At 41.2% G+C, this 17,878-nt stretch overlaps 1 protein-coding gene across 1 annotated transcript in view; it reads left to right on the top strand.

Moving 5' to 3' along the window:
- The window catches only part of CDK4 (cyclin dependent kinase 4), a 108,172-nt gene extending 90,797 nt beyond the window's left edge, over positions 1-17,375 (top strand). Inside the window, exons 5-7 of the mRNA XM_082244608.1 lie at positions 6,491-6,541; positions 11,192-11,327; positions 16,118-17,375. Coding sequence (XP_082100734.1) covers positions 6,491-6,541; positions 11,192-11,327; positions 16,118-16,249 — 319 coding nt within the window. The 3' untranslated portion in view covers positions 16,250-17,375. The remainder of the gene's footprint in view (positions 1-6,490; positions 6,542-11,191; positions 11,328-16,117) is intronic.
- The last annotated feature ends 503 nt before the right edge of the window (positions 17,376-17,878 follow it).

The following is a 17,878-nucleotide window of genomic DNA, read 5'->3' as shown; positions in this document are numbered from 1 at the left end:
AAGTTCTAATCCTCCTGCATGCTATAGAAAATATAAAGCTGAACTCCATATGGAAAAGAAAATGGGGGGGGGGGGGGTAGAAGAGACTTAATATGTCTCTTCTGCCTCAAAATACATATAGTTTCATAGTTGGAGAGGTTGAAAAAAGACACCAGTCCATCCAGTTCAACCTATGATATATGTGTGTGTTTATATACCCCTGTATGTTTTAGTAGTTAAGGTGCCCAACTAATCGTTATCGATGCTGATACCACTGGTTGTGGAAGAGAATTCCACATCCTTGCTGCTCTAGGAATCTCTAGGAACCAGTTTGGTAAACCATATGAAGAAAAGGAGCATCAGGAGGAGAGAGCAGAGTGAGTGAAAATTGAGCTTATTACAATACTGGTGCTCCTGCACTGTTCCATTCCAGTTTAGAGGCAGGTGAACTTCTGTTTTAGCCGTAGTCTAAACTACATCAGTGTGTTTGGGCTTGAAACATCCATAACCCACTTGAAAGTTTTTTTCCCCCTTTCATGACCAGGACATTTTTTCATTGCGGCATTGCGTTACTTTAACTGACAATTGTGCAGTCATGCGACGCAGGACCCAAATAAAAGTTATCCCCCCCCCCCACAAATAGAGCTTTCATTTGGTGGTATTTGATCACCACTGCGGTTTTTTTATTTTTTGCGCTATTAAACAAAAAGACCGACAATTTTAAAAGAAAAAAAAATATATATATATTTTTTACTTTCTGCTATTAAACATAATCCAATAAAAGAATTAAAAAAAAAATCTAATTTCTTCATACTTTTAGGCCAATATGTATTCTGTTGCATGTTTTTGTTTACGCAAACTATATACCATCTACAAACTTAGGTATATATTTATGGAATTGTGTTTTTTATACTAGTAATGGCGGCGATCAGCGACTTATAGCGGGACTGTGATATTGTGGGGACATTCAGACACTGACACTTTTTGGGGACCAGTCGCTCTATTTCAGTGATCAGTGCTAAAAAAATATGCACTGTCACTGTACTAATGACACTTGCTGGAAAAGGGTTATAAACATCAGGGGCGATCAAAGGGTTTATTTGTGTGCATAGCCAGTGTTTTTGTGTACTGTATGAGCTGCTTTTACTAGGGGAAGTAATGGATTTTATTCTCTGCTTTGCGAAACAAAATCCATCCCTTCTCTCCGGTCAGAACAGGGATCTGCCCTTTTACATAGGCAGAGCTCCGTTCTGAGTCTCACCCAGTGCCTCGGCACCCGTAGATCAGCTTCTGCTGTGATAAATCAGCAGAAGCGGCCCAGTTGCGCACGTATATATATATATACACACACACACACACACAGTGGGTACGGAAAGTATTCAGACCCCCTTAAATTTTTCACTCTTTGTTATATTGCAGCCATTTGCTAAAATCCTTTAAGTTCATTCTTCTTCCTCATGAATGTACACATAGCACTCCATACTGACAGAAAAACACAGAATTGTTGACATTGTTGCAGATTTATTAAAAAAAAAAAAAAACTGAAATATCACATGGTCCTAAGTATTCAGACCCTTTGCTGTGACACTCATATATTTAACTCAGGTGCTTTCCATTTCTTCTGATCATCCTTGAGATGGTTCTACACCTTCATTTGAGTCCAGCTGTGTTTGATTATACTGATTGGACTTGATTAGGAAAGCCACACACCTGTCTATATAAGACCTTCCAGATCACAATGCATGTCAGAGCAAATGAGATTCATGAGGTCAAAGGAACTGTCTGAAGAGCTCAGAGACAGAATTGTGGCAAGGCACAGATCTGGCCAAGGTTACAAAAAGATTTCTGCTGCACTTAAGGATCCTAAGAGCACAGTGGCCTCCATAATCCTCAAATGGAAGACGTTTGGGACGACCAGAACCCTTCCTAGAGCCTGCCGTCCGGCCAAACTGAGCTATCGGGGGAGAAGAGCCTTGGTGAGAGAGGTAAAGAATAACCCAAAGATCACTGTGGCTGAGCTCCAGAGATGCAGTCAGGAGATGGGAGAAAGTTGTAGAAAGTCAACCATCACTGCAGCCCTCCACCAGTCGGTGCTTTATGGCAGAGTGGCCCGACGGAAGCCTGTCCTCAGTGTAAGACACATGAAAGCCCCCATGGAGTTTTCTAAAAAAAACACCTGAAGGACTCCAAGATGGTGAGAAATAAGATTCTCTGGTCTGATGAGACCAAAATAGAACTTTTTGGCCTTAATTCTGAACGGTATGTGTGGAGAAAACCAGGCACTGCTCATCACCTGTCCAATACAGTCCCAACAGTGAAGCATGGTGGTGGCAGCATCATGCTGTGGGGGTGTTTTTCAGCTGCAGGGACAGGACGATTAGTTGCAATCGAGGGAAAGATGAATGCGGCCAAGTACAGGGATATCCTGGACAAAAACCTTCTCCAGAGTGCTCTGGACCTCAGACTGGGCCGAAGGTTTACCTTCCAACAAGACAATGACCCTAAGCACACAGCTAAAATAACGAAGGAGTGGCTTCACAACAACTCCGTGACTATTCTTGAATGGCCCAGCCAGAGCCCTGACTTAAACCCAATTGAGCATCTCTGGAGAGACCTAAAAATGGCTGTCCACCAACGTTTACCATCCAACCTGACAGAACTGGAGAGGATCTGCAAGGAGGAATGGCAGAGGATCCCCAAATCCAGGTGTGAAAGACTTGTTGCATCTTTCCCAAAAAGACTCCTGGCTGTATTAGATCAAAGGGGGCTTCTACTAAATACTAAGCAAAGGGTCTGAATACTTAGGACCATGTGATATTTCAGTTTTTCTTTTTTAATAAATCTGCAACAATGTCAACAATTCTGTGTTTTTCTGTCAGTATGGGGTGCTATGTGTACATTCATGAGGAAGAAGAATGAACTTAAATGATTTTAGCAAATGGCTGCAATATAACAAAGAGTGAAAAATTTAAGGGGGTCTGAATACTTTCCGTACCCACTGTGTGTATATATATATATATATATATATATATATATATATATATATATATATATATATATATATATATATATATATATATATATATATATATATATATATATGTATGTGTGTGTGTGTACAGTGCCTTGCAAAAGTATTCTGCCCCCTTGAACTTTGCAACCTTTTGTTGTCACATTTCAGGCTTCTATGTAACTATGAAACATAAGGATATAAAACTTTAATTTTTTGTGAAGAATCAACAAGTGGGACACAATCATTAAGTGGAACGAAATTTATTGGATAGTTCAAACTTTCTTAACAAATAAAAAACTGAAAAATTGGGCGTGCAAAATTATTCAGCCCCCTTAAGTTAATACTTTGTAGCGCCACCTTTTGCTGCGATTACAGCTTTAAGACGCTTGGGGTATGTCTCTATCAGTTTTGCACATTGAGAGACTGAAATTTTTGCCCATTCCTCCTAGCAAAACAGCTCAAGCTCAGTGAGGTTGGATTGAGAGCGTTTGTGAACAGCAGTTTTCAGTTCTTTCCACAGATTCTCGATTGGATTTAGGTCTGGACTTTGGCTTGGCCATTCTAACACCTGGATATGTTTTTGTGAACCATTCCATTGTAGATTTTGCTTTATGTTTTGGATCATTGTCTTGTTGGAAGACAAATCTCCGTCCCAGTCTCAGGTCTTTTGCAGACTCCATCAGGTTTTCTTCCAGAATGGTCCTGTATTTGGCTCCATCCGTCCTCCCATCAATTTTAACCATCTTTCCTGTCCCTGCTGAAGAAAAGCAGGCCCAAACCATGATGCTGCCACCACCATGTTTGACAGTGGGGGATGGTGTGTTCAGGGTGATGAGCTGTGTTGCTTTTACGCCAAACATAACGTTTTGCATTGTTGCCAAAAAGTTCAATTTTGGTTTCATCTGACCAGAGCACCTTCTTCCACATGTTTGGTGTGTCTCCCAGGTGGCTTGTGGCAAACTTTAAACTACACTTTTTATGGATATCTTTAAGAAATGGCTTTCTTCTTGCCACCTCAGCTGTAGATCTCTGCAGTTCATCCAGAGTGATCATGGGCCTCTTGGCTGCATCTCTGATCAGTCTTCTCCTTGTATGAGCTGAAAGTTTAGAGGGATGGCCGGGTCTTCGTAGATTTGCAGTGGTCTGATACTCCCATTTCAATATTATCGCTTGCACAGTGCTCCTTGGGATGTTTAAAGCTTGGGAAATCTTTTAGTATCCAAATCCGGCTTTAAACTTCTCCACAACAGTATCTCGGACCTGCCTGATGTGTTCCTTGTTCTTCATGATGCTCTCTGCGCTTTAAACAGACCTCTGAGACGATCACAGTGCAGGTGCATTTATACGGAGACTTGATTACACACAGGTGGATTCTATTTATCATCATTTGTCATTTAGGTCAACATTGGATCATTCGGAGATCCTCACTGAACTTCTGGAGAGAGTTTGCTGCACTGAAAGTAAAGGGGCTGAATAATTTTGCACGCCCAATTTTTCAGTTTTTTATTTGTTAAAGTTTGAAATATCCAATAAATTTCGTTCCACTTCATGATTGTGTCCCACTTGTTGTTGATTCTTCCCAAAAAAAATTACAGTTTTATATCTTTATGTTTGAAGCCTGAAATGTGGCAAAAGGTCGCAAAGTTCAAGGGGGCCGAATACTTTTGCAAGGCATCCGTATGTATGTGATTCTGCACTGGAGTTCCTCCCTGTAGCAGTAAATCTGCTATGGGATGTTCTGGTAAGGGTTAAAACTTGCCCACATCCAGATGAATGGAGTTCAGATGTTTGTGCCCTTAGCTGCATTGTAGAAGGACCAAAACCTTCTCTGTGTCTGTTGAATTCCACCTTTTAAAGTGGCTGTAAACCTCTGAAATGAACAAAGCACATCCTTTTTATTTAAAAATGTTTTTGTAATCCAGTACTGCATATCCTTTTGTAGTGTGTACTTGCCTCAATCCAAAGCACCTAGTGGGAGTCTTGCCTGCTTTTTCCTTTCTCTGCATGAGTCACTAATGACAGTTAATCTGGACATAAGGCAATATGGAGAAATTGCCCCACACCCTCTCCAACACACAGCAGGTGATTTGACAGCCCCAACTGTGTATGTTTCCCTGTGAGCCTGTGTAGGGAGGGAGATGTCCATTCCCTCCACTCAAGCCTCAGATTACACTCTACTCTGCTATGCAATGTGTGCTGTCAGGTCCCTGCCCCTTGCCTTCTGAAGCTCAGAAATGCTGTGTAAACTGTGTGATTTAGGAAGCTGTAGAGAATAGAGGGTTGCAGGTAAACATGTACAACTTATGTAGGTTTGGTTTCATCTGAGGCTAGTCCATTTTGTGGGTATACAGAAGGGTTTACACCACTTTAACCACTTCATGACCATGCTATAGACGAACGACAGCTACAGCGCAGCTCTCATTCTGGGAGGGCATCCATGGACATCCTCCCACGAGTACGCCCCCTGTGCGGTGTTTGGCGCACATATCCGACACACTCTGTGATCACTGTGTCCTATGTATACAGCTGATCGCAGTAAAGGGGTAATCACAGCGGCCCTTTACCATGTGATCAGCTGTGTCTATTCACAGCTGATCACACGTGAACAAACTTGCTGGTTATCAGTATTCCTTTCCTCACTCGGTGTCACAATGTGAGGAGAGCCAGGTAACCAGCAATTCAGACAGCACACATTTACACTGATAATAAGGGCACTGATAATCAATGAAGCCCCATCAGTGCCGCCTTATCAGCATTGCCCATCAGTGCCGCCCCATCAGCGCACATCAGTGAAGGAGAACATTTTTTTCAGTCTTTTTTTGTTTGTTTAACATAAAAATTAAAGAAAAGGTGGTGATTGAATGCCATCAAAAGAAAGCTCCATCTCGTTTAAAAAAAATGATACAAATTTCAGATGAGTACATTGAAGTTGTGACAGCGCTGACTGCTTAAAATTGGCCTGGTCTGGAAGGGGGTAAAAGTGTCTTGAAACGGTAAAGGGAAGAAATATGGAAGCTGTCAATGCTAACTTTTTTTCCAAATGCTTGTTCCCTTGCTCTCATGCTAATTCAGTGGTTACAGTACCTTCTAAATCTTGCAGCAAGAATGCAGTTTTGGAGTTCTGACTTTCCTGATCTGACGCAATCCTTTTGAGTCAGTGTCTCAAAGTATTGAAGCCAGAGAAAGCCAGGTAAATAGCATTTCAGCAGTGTGCGCTTCTCTCAGTACAGTTTTTTTCCCCACACATTGTAGAAAGTCTAGACGGGGAGAGACTAGGAAGTGCCCAGGCAGGATTTTGACAACACCACAGAAGATGTCCAGATCTATGGGCGAGTCACACCGAACCCCCCACTGAAGTCTGAGAAATAAAGAGAAACCATTCACTTCCTCCACAAAGTGAAACATCAATTTTGGGTGGATTTTGACCTTTTTAAAGTTTGCTTTCTTCTCGTGCTGAATAAACAGGTTCTTTGTTTTGTTCTTTTCTTATTTTTTTAGACCTCTGTTTTGTGGAAACTCAGAAGCTGACCAACTTTGCAAGATTTTTGAGTAAGTTGTGTTTTGTAACATCTGGAAAACAGGAAGAATGCTGTGTGCCTGATCATCACAAATTAAAAGGGTTTGTGAAAAGTTCATCCAGTGATTTATTTTAGTATGTAAAAACCTTCTTAAAATGAACCTCTGAAGACCTTATGTATCAACGTGTTCTTACAGAACTGGCATGTTTTTCCTACAGTCTCCAGACTTTATTGGCAAGTCTAATGCTGAGGAGAAGCAGCGACATTTCTAGTAAGAATCCATTGATACATAACGCCTTCAAGCTGGACATATACTGATGGCTTCCTAACCGATTCCTCCATCCATGCTATACAGATGGGGAATGGACAGATTTTCCAACATGCCGACTGTATTTTGACAGCTTAGTTTTCAGTCGGTAGAAGGCAGCTGACTGGGCCACTCGCTAAGTGAAGTTCAAAGGGTTCAACCATTTATGGTCAGATCAGGGAATGTTAAAGCCTAATTGAGCCTTTGGTTTAAATCTGCAAAATAAATTTCAGGTTCTTCAAAATAAAGGGTGAATTTTACCTCTGTTCACTTTCTTTCTAAAGCAGCTAGTCTGCATAGAAAAGCAAGTCACTTGGCAGCAGCTGTAGAGCGTTTGGCTGGCCATACACTATACTACTTTCCTTTAGAGTTTCCAAAACCATATAAACACTTTCAATTTGTGAAATAAGGCAGGTCCTTGCACTACATAGTTGAAGGTAAATCTAAAGGAAATTGAATAGGAAAATCATGTAGTGTATGGCCAGCCTTACCCTTTCTGTCTGTAGGAAAGCAGTGGTCTCATTGCAGAGGTCCTACCAACACTTCCCTACCGATTCAGGCCTATAGCTTTGCAATCAGCAAAACTCATGCTTTCCGCTGATTAGAGGGGCTTGGCTCTGACTCAGTAGGGGTTTTTGTTGGTCAGATTACTTACTCCACACATAAGGCATGGGTCCCACTTGCATTTGCTAGAAGGGGACTTGCTTTACTACCCAGGCTGTTGCTGATTTTATGTCTCAGTTCACATTATGGGATTCCGGATCGTGGCTGAAAATGCTACGATTCCAAATCCCTGCAAATCACAGGACACCCTTGTGATCCCCGTTATTTTCAATGGCATTCAAAATGTTGCACAAATTTTGCAGCAATTGTCACCTGATGAATCACTAGAAAATCGCGCAAATGGAATCACGAGACACCTGCCGCCGAGATGAAGTTCCGGAACTTCTAGCTTTAATTATTGCGCCGCAATTTGAGTGCCATTGAAAAGGACGGGGATCTCAAGGGCGTCCCACGGTTTGTGGCGATTTAGGCTGCGATCTGGAATGTCATAGTGTGAACGGAGCCTAAAAGAAAATATGCATTTTTTCATGCATCAGTGGAAATAAAAATAGGTTGATCCAAATTAAACCTACCATTAAATGTTATACCTGTAATTAAATTCTACCATTAAAGCGGAGTTCCACCCTGGATTTATTTTTTTTTTTTTTAATACCCCCGGGACAGTCAGGGCTAGTGCATTCCACAATGGCTAGCCTCTGATCTGTCCCGGGTTGCACTTACCTGCAAGACGAAATACTTACCTTGCAAACGTCTTGTCCAGCGCTGCCATCTCAGATGTGGGCAGCTTGAAGCCAGCGCGTCCTCTTCGGCGTCTTCTTCCGCCTTCTGTGGTCCCACGATGCTCTGCGCCGGCCCCAACGTCACTTCCGGGTCGCGCGCGTCACCCCTCCACAGCTTCTGGGCATGCCCAGAAGCGGTTTAGAAGGGGATGACGCGCGCGACCCGGAACTGACGTCGGGGCCGGTGCAGGCGCAATGATTCCTGGGAGCTATGACGTCCAGCTCCCAGGAATCATTGCAGAGCCAGGAAGTGACGACGGGCCGCGGCCGAGGAAGAAGGAAGTAAGGTAAGTATATTTTCTTCGCTACGAGGTAAGTAAAAAAAAAAAAAAATATGCGATTATCCATTTCTTTTTCAGGTGACCCGGAGCGAGAAGATGGAGGTAAGTATAAAAATAGGGTGGAACTCCACTTTAATAAACCAATTTATTTAATATGTTGGGGTGAGCTACAAAAGCTACAATGTACGAGGTGTAGAAATTGGACATCAGGAAATGTGGTAATTTAAAGACCATCTCTGGGTAAAGGAAAAATGCTCTCCTTCAGTAGGATTGTCCTCACACTGCAAAGGTTTAATGCTCCTTTAGGTCTAGGGGACCACAGAGGTCTGTTTTACTTTCCTGATCCACTGCTCCACTGGCAGCTAGAGCTGTTCTCTACTCCCCTATGCTCTAGCAATGGATTGTCCTTCAGTGTCTTTGCGTCCATCGTAGGTTTATAGTCTCATCATTGGACTTCATAAAGCCATAGGACATGTGAATGCCAGAGCATAGGGGGAGAGGCTGTATTGCCAAAAAAGACAATTTCCAGCTTACTTGCCAGCTTTCAACAAACCGAATTGTCCTGTCTAACAGTTCATGTTAAAACGAGGTGTTTAGTTTGCACACATTTGCAAATACATGCATGAGCTGCAGCGGCTATGTCAGAGAACCCCAGTGTACTGTAGTCCTAACTCTATCATTTTGAAAGTCTCCGGAGTTGGAGCACATATATAATAATAGATTAAGGGCAGGTATGCCTGGAGGAAGCCCATCCCTCAAAAGTATATGTATATACCAATTTCCAAATCCCAAATTATTTGCAAATGTGTGCAAACTAAACCCACTAAAGGTCAATTTGGTTTGTTGCAGGCTGGCTGGTAAATGAGCTGAGAATTTTCATTTGTTTGTTTTTTTGACATGCATTGCCCTCCCTTGTGCTTCTTGCTGCAAAGGCCAGTTATAGGTCAAGGTGGTTGCCATTTGTTTGTATGAGAGGCTGCATTGACTCGTCTGATAGCCTGGAAGGGGCCTCAGGGAGCAGAGGATAGGCCAAGTAAAAACCCCCTAGACTTAACCTTCGCTAGCGCTAAGAAGATCGCTGGATGCTGGAGGAGGTTTTACTTACCTTTTCTCCGGGATCCAGCGAAGACTGCGAGCGGTGTGCGGCGGCGGAGCTCTCTCCCGATCGTCTGCGAGCCCCGGCTTCCGTCTCCGGCGACGTGACGTCCGCCGGGGGGTGGAACCGGCGGCAAATTCGAATGTAAAATGCACCAAACACACTGATACCGTTCAAAATAAAATAAAATCACATTACATTGCCCCCCAGTGCCCTTTCCTGCAGTTTTACTGTACTTTTTATGTAAATATATGTGTATATATATGTGTGTATATATATATATATATATACAATATATATATATATATATATATATATATATATATATATATATACATATATATATATATATATATATATATATATACACACACATATTATATATATATATATATATATATATATATATATATATATACACACACATATTATATATATATATATATATATATATATATATATATATATATATATATATATACACGTAATTCTTGTGAATGAGCAGCCCAAACCAACTGTATACATTATATATATATATATATATATATATATATATATATATATATATATATATATATATATATATATATATAATATATGTATACATAATATATGTATACATACACTATATATATATATATATATATATATATATATATATATATATATATATATATATAATATGTATAATAAATGTATACAGTTGGTTTGGGCTGCTCATTCACAAGAATTAAATGCTTTCAGCACCTAAAATAATGGTACCGCTTTCAGCACCTAAAATCCAAAAGAATCATACCGCCAGGGAGGTTAAATGAGCATTTAACCCTTTTCGGTTTGGAAGCAGTCACACTGCAAAGGAGCATTTTGCCTTTTCCCAGGGTTGACAACCCTATACTATGGGGTTTTTTTACATGTAGTCCTTTAAAGCGGTAGTATCCTCTGAGTACAAAAAAAATAAAAACCCTGCAAGACAATGGCATAATGTGCTAGTATGCATCACATAATAGCACATTCTGAAATATTTACCTTAGAACGAAGCCCCCACACGGTCGCCTGGACACCGCTAAGGGAGCTGTCATGTTCCCTTGGCGTCTCTTCCGGGTTCAGCAGCTCCAGCGCTGTGAGTGGCAAGAGCCGTGATTACGTCACTGCCGCGCATGCGCGTGGGAGTTCACTTTCCGGCTAGGAGCCAGCATTCATCACGGGGAGAAAAAAAAAGCAGGAAAATACTTTTGCCGCTTTGGATTTCATCATCTTACCCAAACCCGTGTTGACCTGCAGCTGTGAGAACTGTATCCACTGATCCTGCCTGCTGTTAGCTGCTGACACTGCTCTGTAGGTTTACCACTAATACATAGTGCTAGGAGAAGGCCATGAGGCTTTGCCACATGGTTGCCTGGTATGGTTGGCTTGGCTTTGCCACAACAATTTAGGGTAATTTCACACAAAGTAAAGCACAATTTTTTCTTTTGAGAAAAAAAAGTAAAAAACAAAAAAGTATATCTGTTAAAGCTGGTAACCTTGTTAAGTAAGGTAATGGAAAGTGCGGTTGTCTATAGCAAAGAGAGATCCAACTTTTGGGTTTCTGCACTTTCTTTCTTACCAATGAATAAGCCTGCATGTGTGTCACTTACCATATGTCTTCTCTCTGCAGTATGATTGGTCTACCTTCAGAGGAGGAGTGGCCAGAGGATGTTACATTGCCACGTTCTGCTTTTTCACCTCGGAGCCAGCAGCCAGTGGAGAAGTTTATCCCTGAAATTGATGCACCTGGTGCTCAGCTTCTGCTGGTATGCATCTAATAGTTCATAGTAGAGATCGTCCAAACCAATTTAAATAATGGGACTAGTGCAAAGTATTGGCTCATTCCAAGCAAAATAATGTTTGTTATATGTGGAGGCTGATGTGCCAAACCCAGCTGGCTTCTTATCTCTAGGGAACTCCATCACTGATTTCTAGCACAGGTCCCAACAACTTTTACACCTACCTCCTAAATCTTGCCCCTCCTTCTTCTACAATAGGGGAGTTCCCAGTTCTCTAGTTTGAGTCTCCATAATGCAAATGTATGATAAATCTCCAGCAGGAATTCCCCTTGGGATTGCTGCAGGAAAACTTAAAGTGGAAGTAAAAAATGCTATTTAATTTTTAATATGCAAAGCAAACTCCCCCATCCATCCATGTCTCTTTTCTTTATTTTGCTGAGAAATCAATTATCCTAGCATTTCTGCTTATGGCTATCTTAAGTAAGGGTAGATGATTCATGCAGCATTTACTTCCTGGATTCCATTTGCCCTTAACTCAGGCATGCAGGCAGGAGGGTGTGCTTTGTTGAGAAAACACCCCATCCCCTCCTGAAGACTTCAGGGGTTATGTGACCTCATTTGCCTTGGCCTGGAAACCAGGAAATAACTGAAGAAGCCTAAAAAAAAAAAAGTTAAAAACAAGTAAATATGATATACTTTCAATTAACTAAGACAAACAGAATAAGGTATAAAAATAGTTAATGTTGAATTGATAGGGTAAAGTTCTGCTTTAACCACTTGCCGACCGCCGCACGACTATCTACGGCGGCGGTCAGCCCCTCACAGGCAAAGTGACGTAGGTCTACGTCGCTCGCCTGTGAGGGTTTAGGGAGCGAGCGCGCGCCGCCGGAGGCGCGCTCCCGCTCCCGCGTGGTCACGGACCCCCCCGCGCGTGTGACCGGCGGACCCGATCGCCGCCGGCCACTCTGCGATCGGCGGGGGAGAGGGAGAAAGTCAGGCAGCTTGTGTAAACAAGCTGCCTGTCATTCTCCTCTCTGTATGAGAGCTGATCACATGGATCTACTATGTAGATCCATTGATCACTCTGCATACAGTTAAAGCCACAGCCAATCACAGTTAGAATCACGCCCCAAGGGACACACACAGCCCCTCCCTCTCAAATAAAGTTAACCCCTTCACTACCCGTGTATTTTTACAGTAACAGTGCATATATATAGCACTGATTACTGTAGAAATGTCACTGGTAACCCCAAAAGTGTCAAAAATGTCAGTCAAGGGTCCGATCTTTCCGCCGCAATGTCGCAGTACCGCAAAAAAAATCGCAGATCGCCGCCATTACGCGTTAAAAAAAAAAACAACAAAAATGACAAAAATCTTTCCCTTTGTTAGTAAACGCAATAACTTTTGCGCAAACCAATCAAAATACGCTTTTTGCGATTTTTTTTTACCAAACATAGGTAGCATAAAACAAATTGGCCGAAAATATTAAAAAATTTTGATTTTTACATTTTTTTGGGGGGGAATTTCATATAAAAAAAAGGGAAAAATATTGCTATTTTTGCAAAATTTACGCTCTTTTTTTGTTTATAGCGCGTGATCAAAAAATCGCACAGGTGATCAAATACCGCCAAAAGAAAGCTCTGTTTGTGGGAAAAAAAGGACGCCAAATTCGTTTAGGTACAGCGTCGCACGACCGCGCAATTGTCCGTTAAAGTCACGCAGTGCCGAATCGCAAAATACCCTCTGGTCGTTTAGCAGCCAAATCCTCCGGGGCTTAAGTGGTTAAATGCAGAGACTTCACTGCTACAGTAAAGAGACCTAGAAGAAAAAGCTCAGATGGGGCACAGCTTGCCCTTTAATGGAGGGCCATTATTTTTCAAACTGTTATGGGACACTTTGGTTTCTCTACAACTTGGAAGTATAAAAATCTGACAGTCCTGCTGTACCGGGTTACACCTCGGCTCACTTTCTACTAACAGCTCTGTAGGTCCTTATAGCATGCATACTGAGGGTGCCGACGTCTGCAGCCTGAGATTATGTTGCCCTTTGCTCTTAGTCTGGTCCATCCTTGGAGTCCACTTTAGCACAGTTGGGTGTGTCCCTATCAGATGAGGTCTTTACTACAGGCATTCAAGACTTTATGGCCTGAGTCACACAGTTATTTACTGACAAATTGCAGAGACCACAAGCACTTTCCCACACTCTGTCCTGCAGATTCTATATCTGATTTTCTTCTGAGCCATCAGACATAGAGACTCTTTCTTCCTTGACTGACAAGCTTAACCCTGATGAGTCTCCGTCTACTGGTAGTAATTAAAATAGGAGACCATTTTGGTTCTTATTGATGCAGTGTGCCCCTTGGAATAAGAGGTTGCTTCTACCAGTGCTGTCTCTAGGCTTGGGACGTTTAAAACCTTTCCTGTGTACCCACTATTCCAAGCACTCGCTTATGGAGATTGGAAACACCTTGATAAGTGATTTACTTCCCGAAGTGCTTTTTAGCTTTGTATCCTTGTGGTGGTTCTTTTAAATTAAAAGTGCACTGGTGGGCGAACCTGTCTTCAAGGACCCAACCTATAAGCAGTTTAGAAGCCCTTTCTAGAGCCCTCTGTTCTCTGGCGGGTCTTGCCTTTCAACATTTACTGTGTCGATCTTGTGTATATTTTGAACCCCTTAAAGCTTATCTGTGGTCAAAATTTTAAATCAAATATTCAGTTCCATGTTGTGTTTTAGTTATTTCTATCCTACTCACATTAATCTGAATAATCTTGAAGTTTGTAAACTTTATGAAGATCCCTACACATTTACTTTCTTGAATTCTGTGAAATGTTCACTATGCCCTGTGAGTAGGCACGGTCATGTCACATTTAAAAGCTGGTTGTCTAAACTACAGAAGTGATAAGAGGAGGAGTTTCAGGAGGCACTATATGAACGCATTTAAAATGGATCTAACCACTGCTACAGTTGATCCCTTGCTTAAAAACGCATGGAGCAGGAGGCTGTTGGATTAAAGTACAGTTGTGATGGTTTGCTGGAAGCGTCTCATCTCATTTTTTATGTATGAACATAGGGCACTTTGGCTGCAGTGCTAGACTGCTAAACTTGTGTGTACAAAGCATTTGATTTGCACAGCCTTTGAGGGATGACTCTTCATTCTGGCTCTCGAAAATATCCAAGGGTCAGGTTTTGTCCCTTTCTGTTCTCAAATTTTAGAGGCCAGTGTCCTCCCACTCTTTGATTAAAAACCACTCCCGTGTAGCTCCCACTAGGAATCAGCCGACTTCGTCTACAGCTGTCTGTTCAACAGAAGCCAGTTTAATGACTGGCTTCTATTGAACGGTCATGCTGGAAAACCAACATTTACTCAGCGCTAGCTGCCAATGGCTGCAAGTGCTAAGCAGTGTATTCTGGTGGGTAGGGGGAATGCAAAAAATATCAATGTCTAAGCAGGAGAGATCCCTGCACCAACATTGCTTGTGTTGATGTAGACATTTTTTTTGTTTGAACAAACAAAAAAAACTGTGTGTGCACCCAGCTTTAGTTTTCCACCTTCCAGCTCAATCAGGGCATTGTTCTTCTGTAAATGTTCCCTCTGTTGCTAGTTGTGATTAGGACTGTGAGTTTCTCAGCCACTGCTTCTCTGAAAACCAACTCCCAACTTGTCCTTCTGGATGGACCCCATAAAGAGAAGCCAATCTTCTTACAGCCTAGGCCATCTTTATGTAGAGCAACAATTCTTTTTTTCACATCCTCGGAGAGTTCTTTGCCATAAGGTGCCATGTTGAACTTCCAGTGACCAGTATGAGAGAGTGAGAGCGATAACACCAAATTTAACACACCTGCTCCCCATTCACAACTGAGACCTTGTAACACTAATGGGTCACATGACCCCCGGTGAGGGAAAATGGCTAATTGGGCCCAATTTGGACATTTTCACTTAGGGGTGTACTCACTTTTGTTGCCAGCGGTTTAGACATTAATGGCTGTGTTGAGTTATTTTGAGGAGGCAGCAAATTTACACTGTTATACAAGCTGTACACTCACTACTTTACATTGTAGCAAGTGTCATTTCTTCAGTGTTGTCACATGAAATGATATAATAAAATATTTACAAAAATGTAAGGGGTGTACTCACTTTTGTGAGATACTGTGTGTGTGTGTATATATAGAGATACTATATGTGTGTGTGTATGTATGTATGGATGTATGTGTGTATATATATGTATGTGTGTGTGTACAGGGGACGTAAAGCTGTTAAAGCAGCTGCTGGAAGGGCTTTAAAAACCCGGAGGGGTTAATATCACTTTGGTTTCTTTCACACGGTCCGCCTCCATAGGCGGATCCGTGCTGCTCAGCAGGGGATCGATATACACTGATCCCCGCTGAGCAGGAAGGTGACAGCTCCCTCTCTGCTCTGTGAGCGGAGACGGAGTTGTCAGATCCCCGCTGCTTTCTGTGGGGGAATCGGATGAGAGCGTACCGCCTGTCCGCTCTCATCCGATCCGCGGGACGGATGGAAAACAGGGTTTCCATCCGTCCGGATTTCATGGACAGGATCGGATGCGGGTGGCAGTGGGTGTCAGGGGACATGTCTCCGCTGACACCCACTGCCCCATAGGAATGCATGGAGGATCCGATCAGATCCGCCTAAAAACTGACAGATCTGATCGGATCGTTCGTGTAAAAGAGGCCTTTAAGTTGTATTAAAAAAAAAGGGTTACCTTGTTTATCTATACAGGATAGGCTTCATGAAAAAGTAATTTTTCTGGGTACCAAGTGGAAAATGAAATCTCTACAATGTCTTTCTTTCTTTCTAGGAAATGCTAAGATTTAACCCTCAGAGGCGCATTTCTGCATCACATGCTCTGCTTCACCCCTTCTTCTCTGAAGACAGTGAAGCCAGCCCCAAACCAGATGCCTTCCCACGTGTACATTCCACAGATGAATGAAAACCATTACCCATCCTGTGAATATTAGATTACATCTATTTTTTTTTTTCTTACCTGGAATATACGTTTTACAAAAAAAAAAAACAATTTGTGGATACCACCTTCAGTTTCTATTTCATTGGAACTCAACGTTCTCCTCAGATTTTGAAAAATCTTCTCTTCTGACTTTGACGGATGAAAACACCCTGCCATTTACTTCTACCACTGCCAAAATTGACAGGAAACATTTCTGCCTTTGTCACAACTATACTTGTCCTGACACTACACAACCTAATGCTGAGTTACATTGTCTTTGGGCATAAGCTAAAGTCTCTAATTTTTCAAAAAAAAAAAAACTTTTAAAGATTCTATTGTCAAAATACAACTGCCTATGAAATATTTTTGCACAGATTGAAATTTCATTTTGATCCTGATAATTGTATTTGTAATCACTGTTTTTTGACAAAAGCACATTTTGTTGGATCTCAAGTTTATGGAGTTTTGAAGCCTTAGGTTTCTGAATGCTGGACTGGAAGGAGATGAATTACTTGGTTTGATCTGAACTGTTCTGCCATATGCCTTATACATGACATGGAGTCCTATAAAAATCCTGTCCTCTTGTTCCAGGTCCTAATTCTGTCTGGAAGCAAAACATGTCAGCCCAGACTTTGCTATGCTGTAGGCCCAAACACTCCTTTGGAGATTACAAGTCGTTTCTAGAAAGATAGTCTTTTAACCTGGTCTGAATTTTTCACAAGGCCTCTTTCTATTATTATGGGCCTAGAGAACCTCTAACGGGGTTTTTATTTTTACTTATGTTTGTCTTCTACTAATCATAGATTATGACCATTTGTCATTTTTATCTATATTTAATGTACTGTTTTATACTATGTTTTGAATCAGACATTGGATTTGCCTTATCACCATAATGAATTTGTTATATCCACGTCATCATATGGAGTATGTTCTTTTCAACAGAGTTACTATTCTTTACAAATGAACGTTGCTATACCTACACCACCCTCCTTTAGAAATATGTATTAGTATTTATTCCAAGATCCTGTTTAGCTTTATGAAAATGAACTTTAAGGTTTTATACAAGCATCCTCTTAAGAATGTGCCAATATATGACTTTTATGGATTTTGACTGTGTTGGTTTAATTGTGTTTTATTTATCACCCTGTTGACATCAGAAAATTGTGGCATTACTGTGAGAGAATAGTTTATACAATGTATTCAGATGGCAGGAGTTAAGGGAAAATTGGTGCCCCTATCTATTAAATGGGACAGATTCATACAAATCGGATATTGCAAATATACTTGTGTGCAACAACACTGCGCTACCCATATATATATATATATATATATATATATATATATATATATATATATATATATATATATATATAATAAAGTATGTGGGATTAATAGACCTATGCTACTTAAGAAAAGCTGCTTTTTTAAATGAAATAAAAAGGGAACTTTCAAAATAATAGTATAAAAGAAACAGCGCTGCTCACTCACTATAATAAAAAATAGGTGCATCCAGCAATATAGCAATGTTAAAAAAACAATTATGTTTGAATCATTATATAAACATACAGTGCCTTGAAAAAGTACTCAAACACCTTGAAATTACCTACATTTTGT

This window comes from Pelophylax lessonae (genome assembly GCF_965119305.1).
Source record: "Pelophylax lessonae genome assembly, chromosome: 2".
Taxonomy (NCBI): Eukaryota; Metazoa; Chordata; class Amphibia; order Anura; family Ranidae; genus Pelophylax; species Pelophylax lessonae.
Note: the sequence above shows the minus strand (reverse complement) of the source record. Positions and strands in the feature narration are given on the sequence as shown.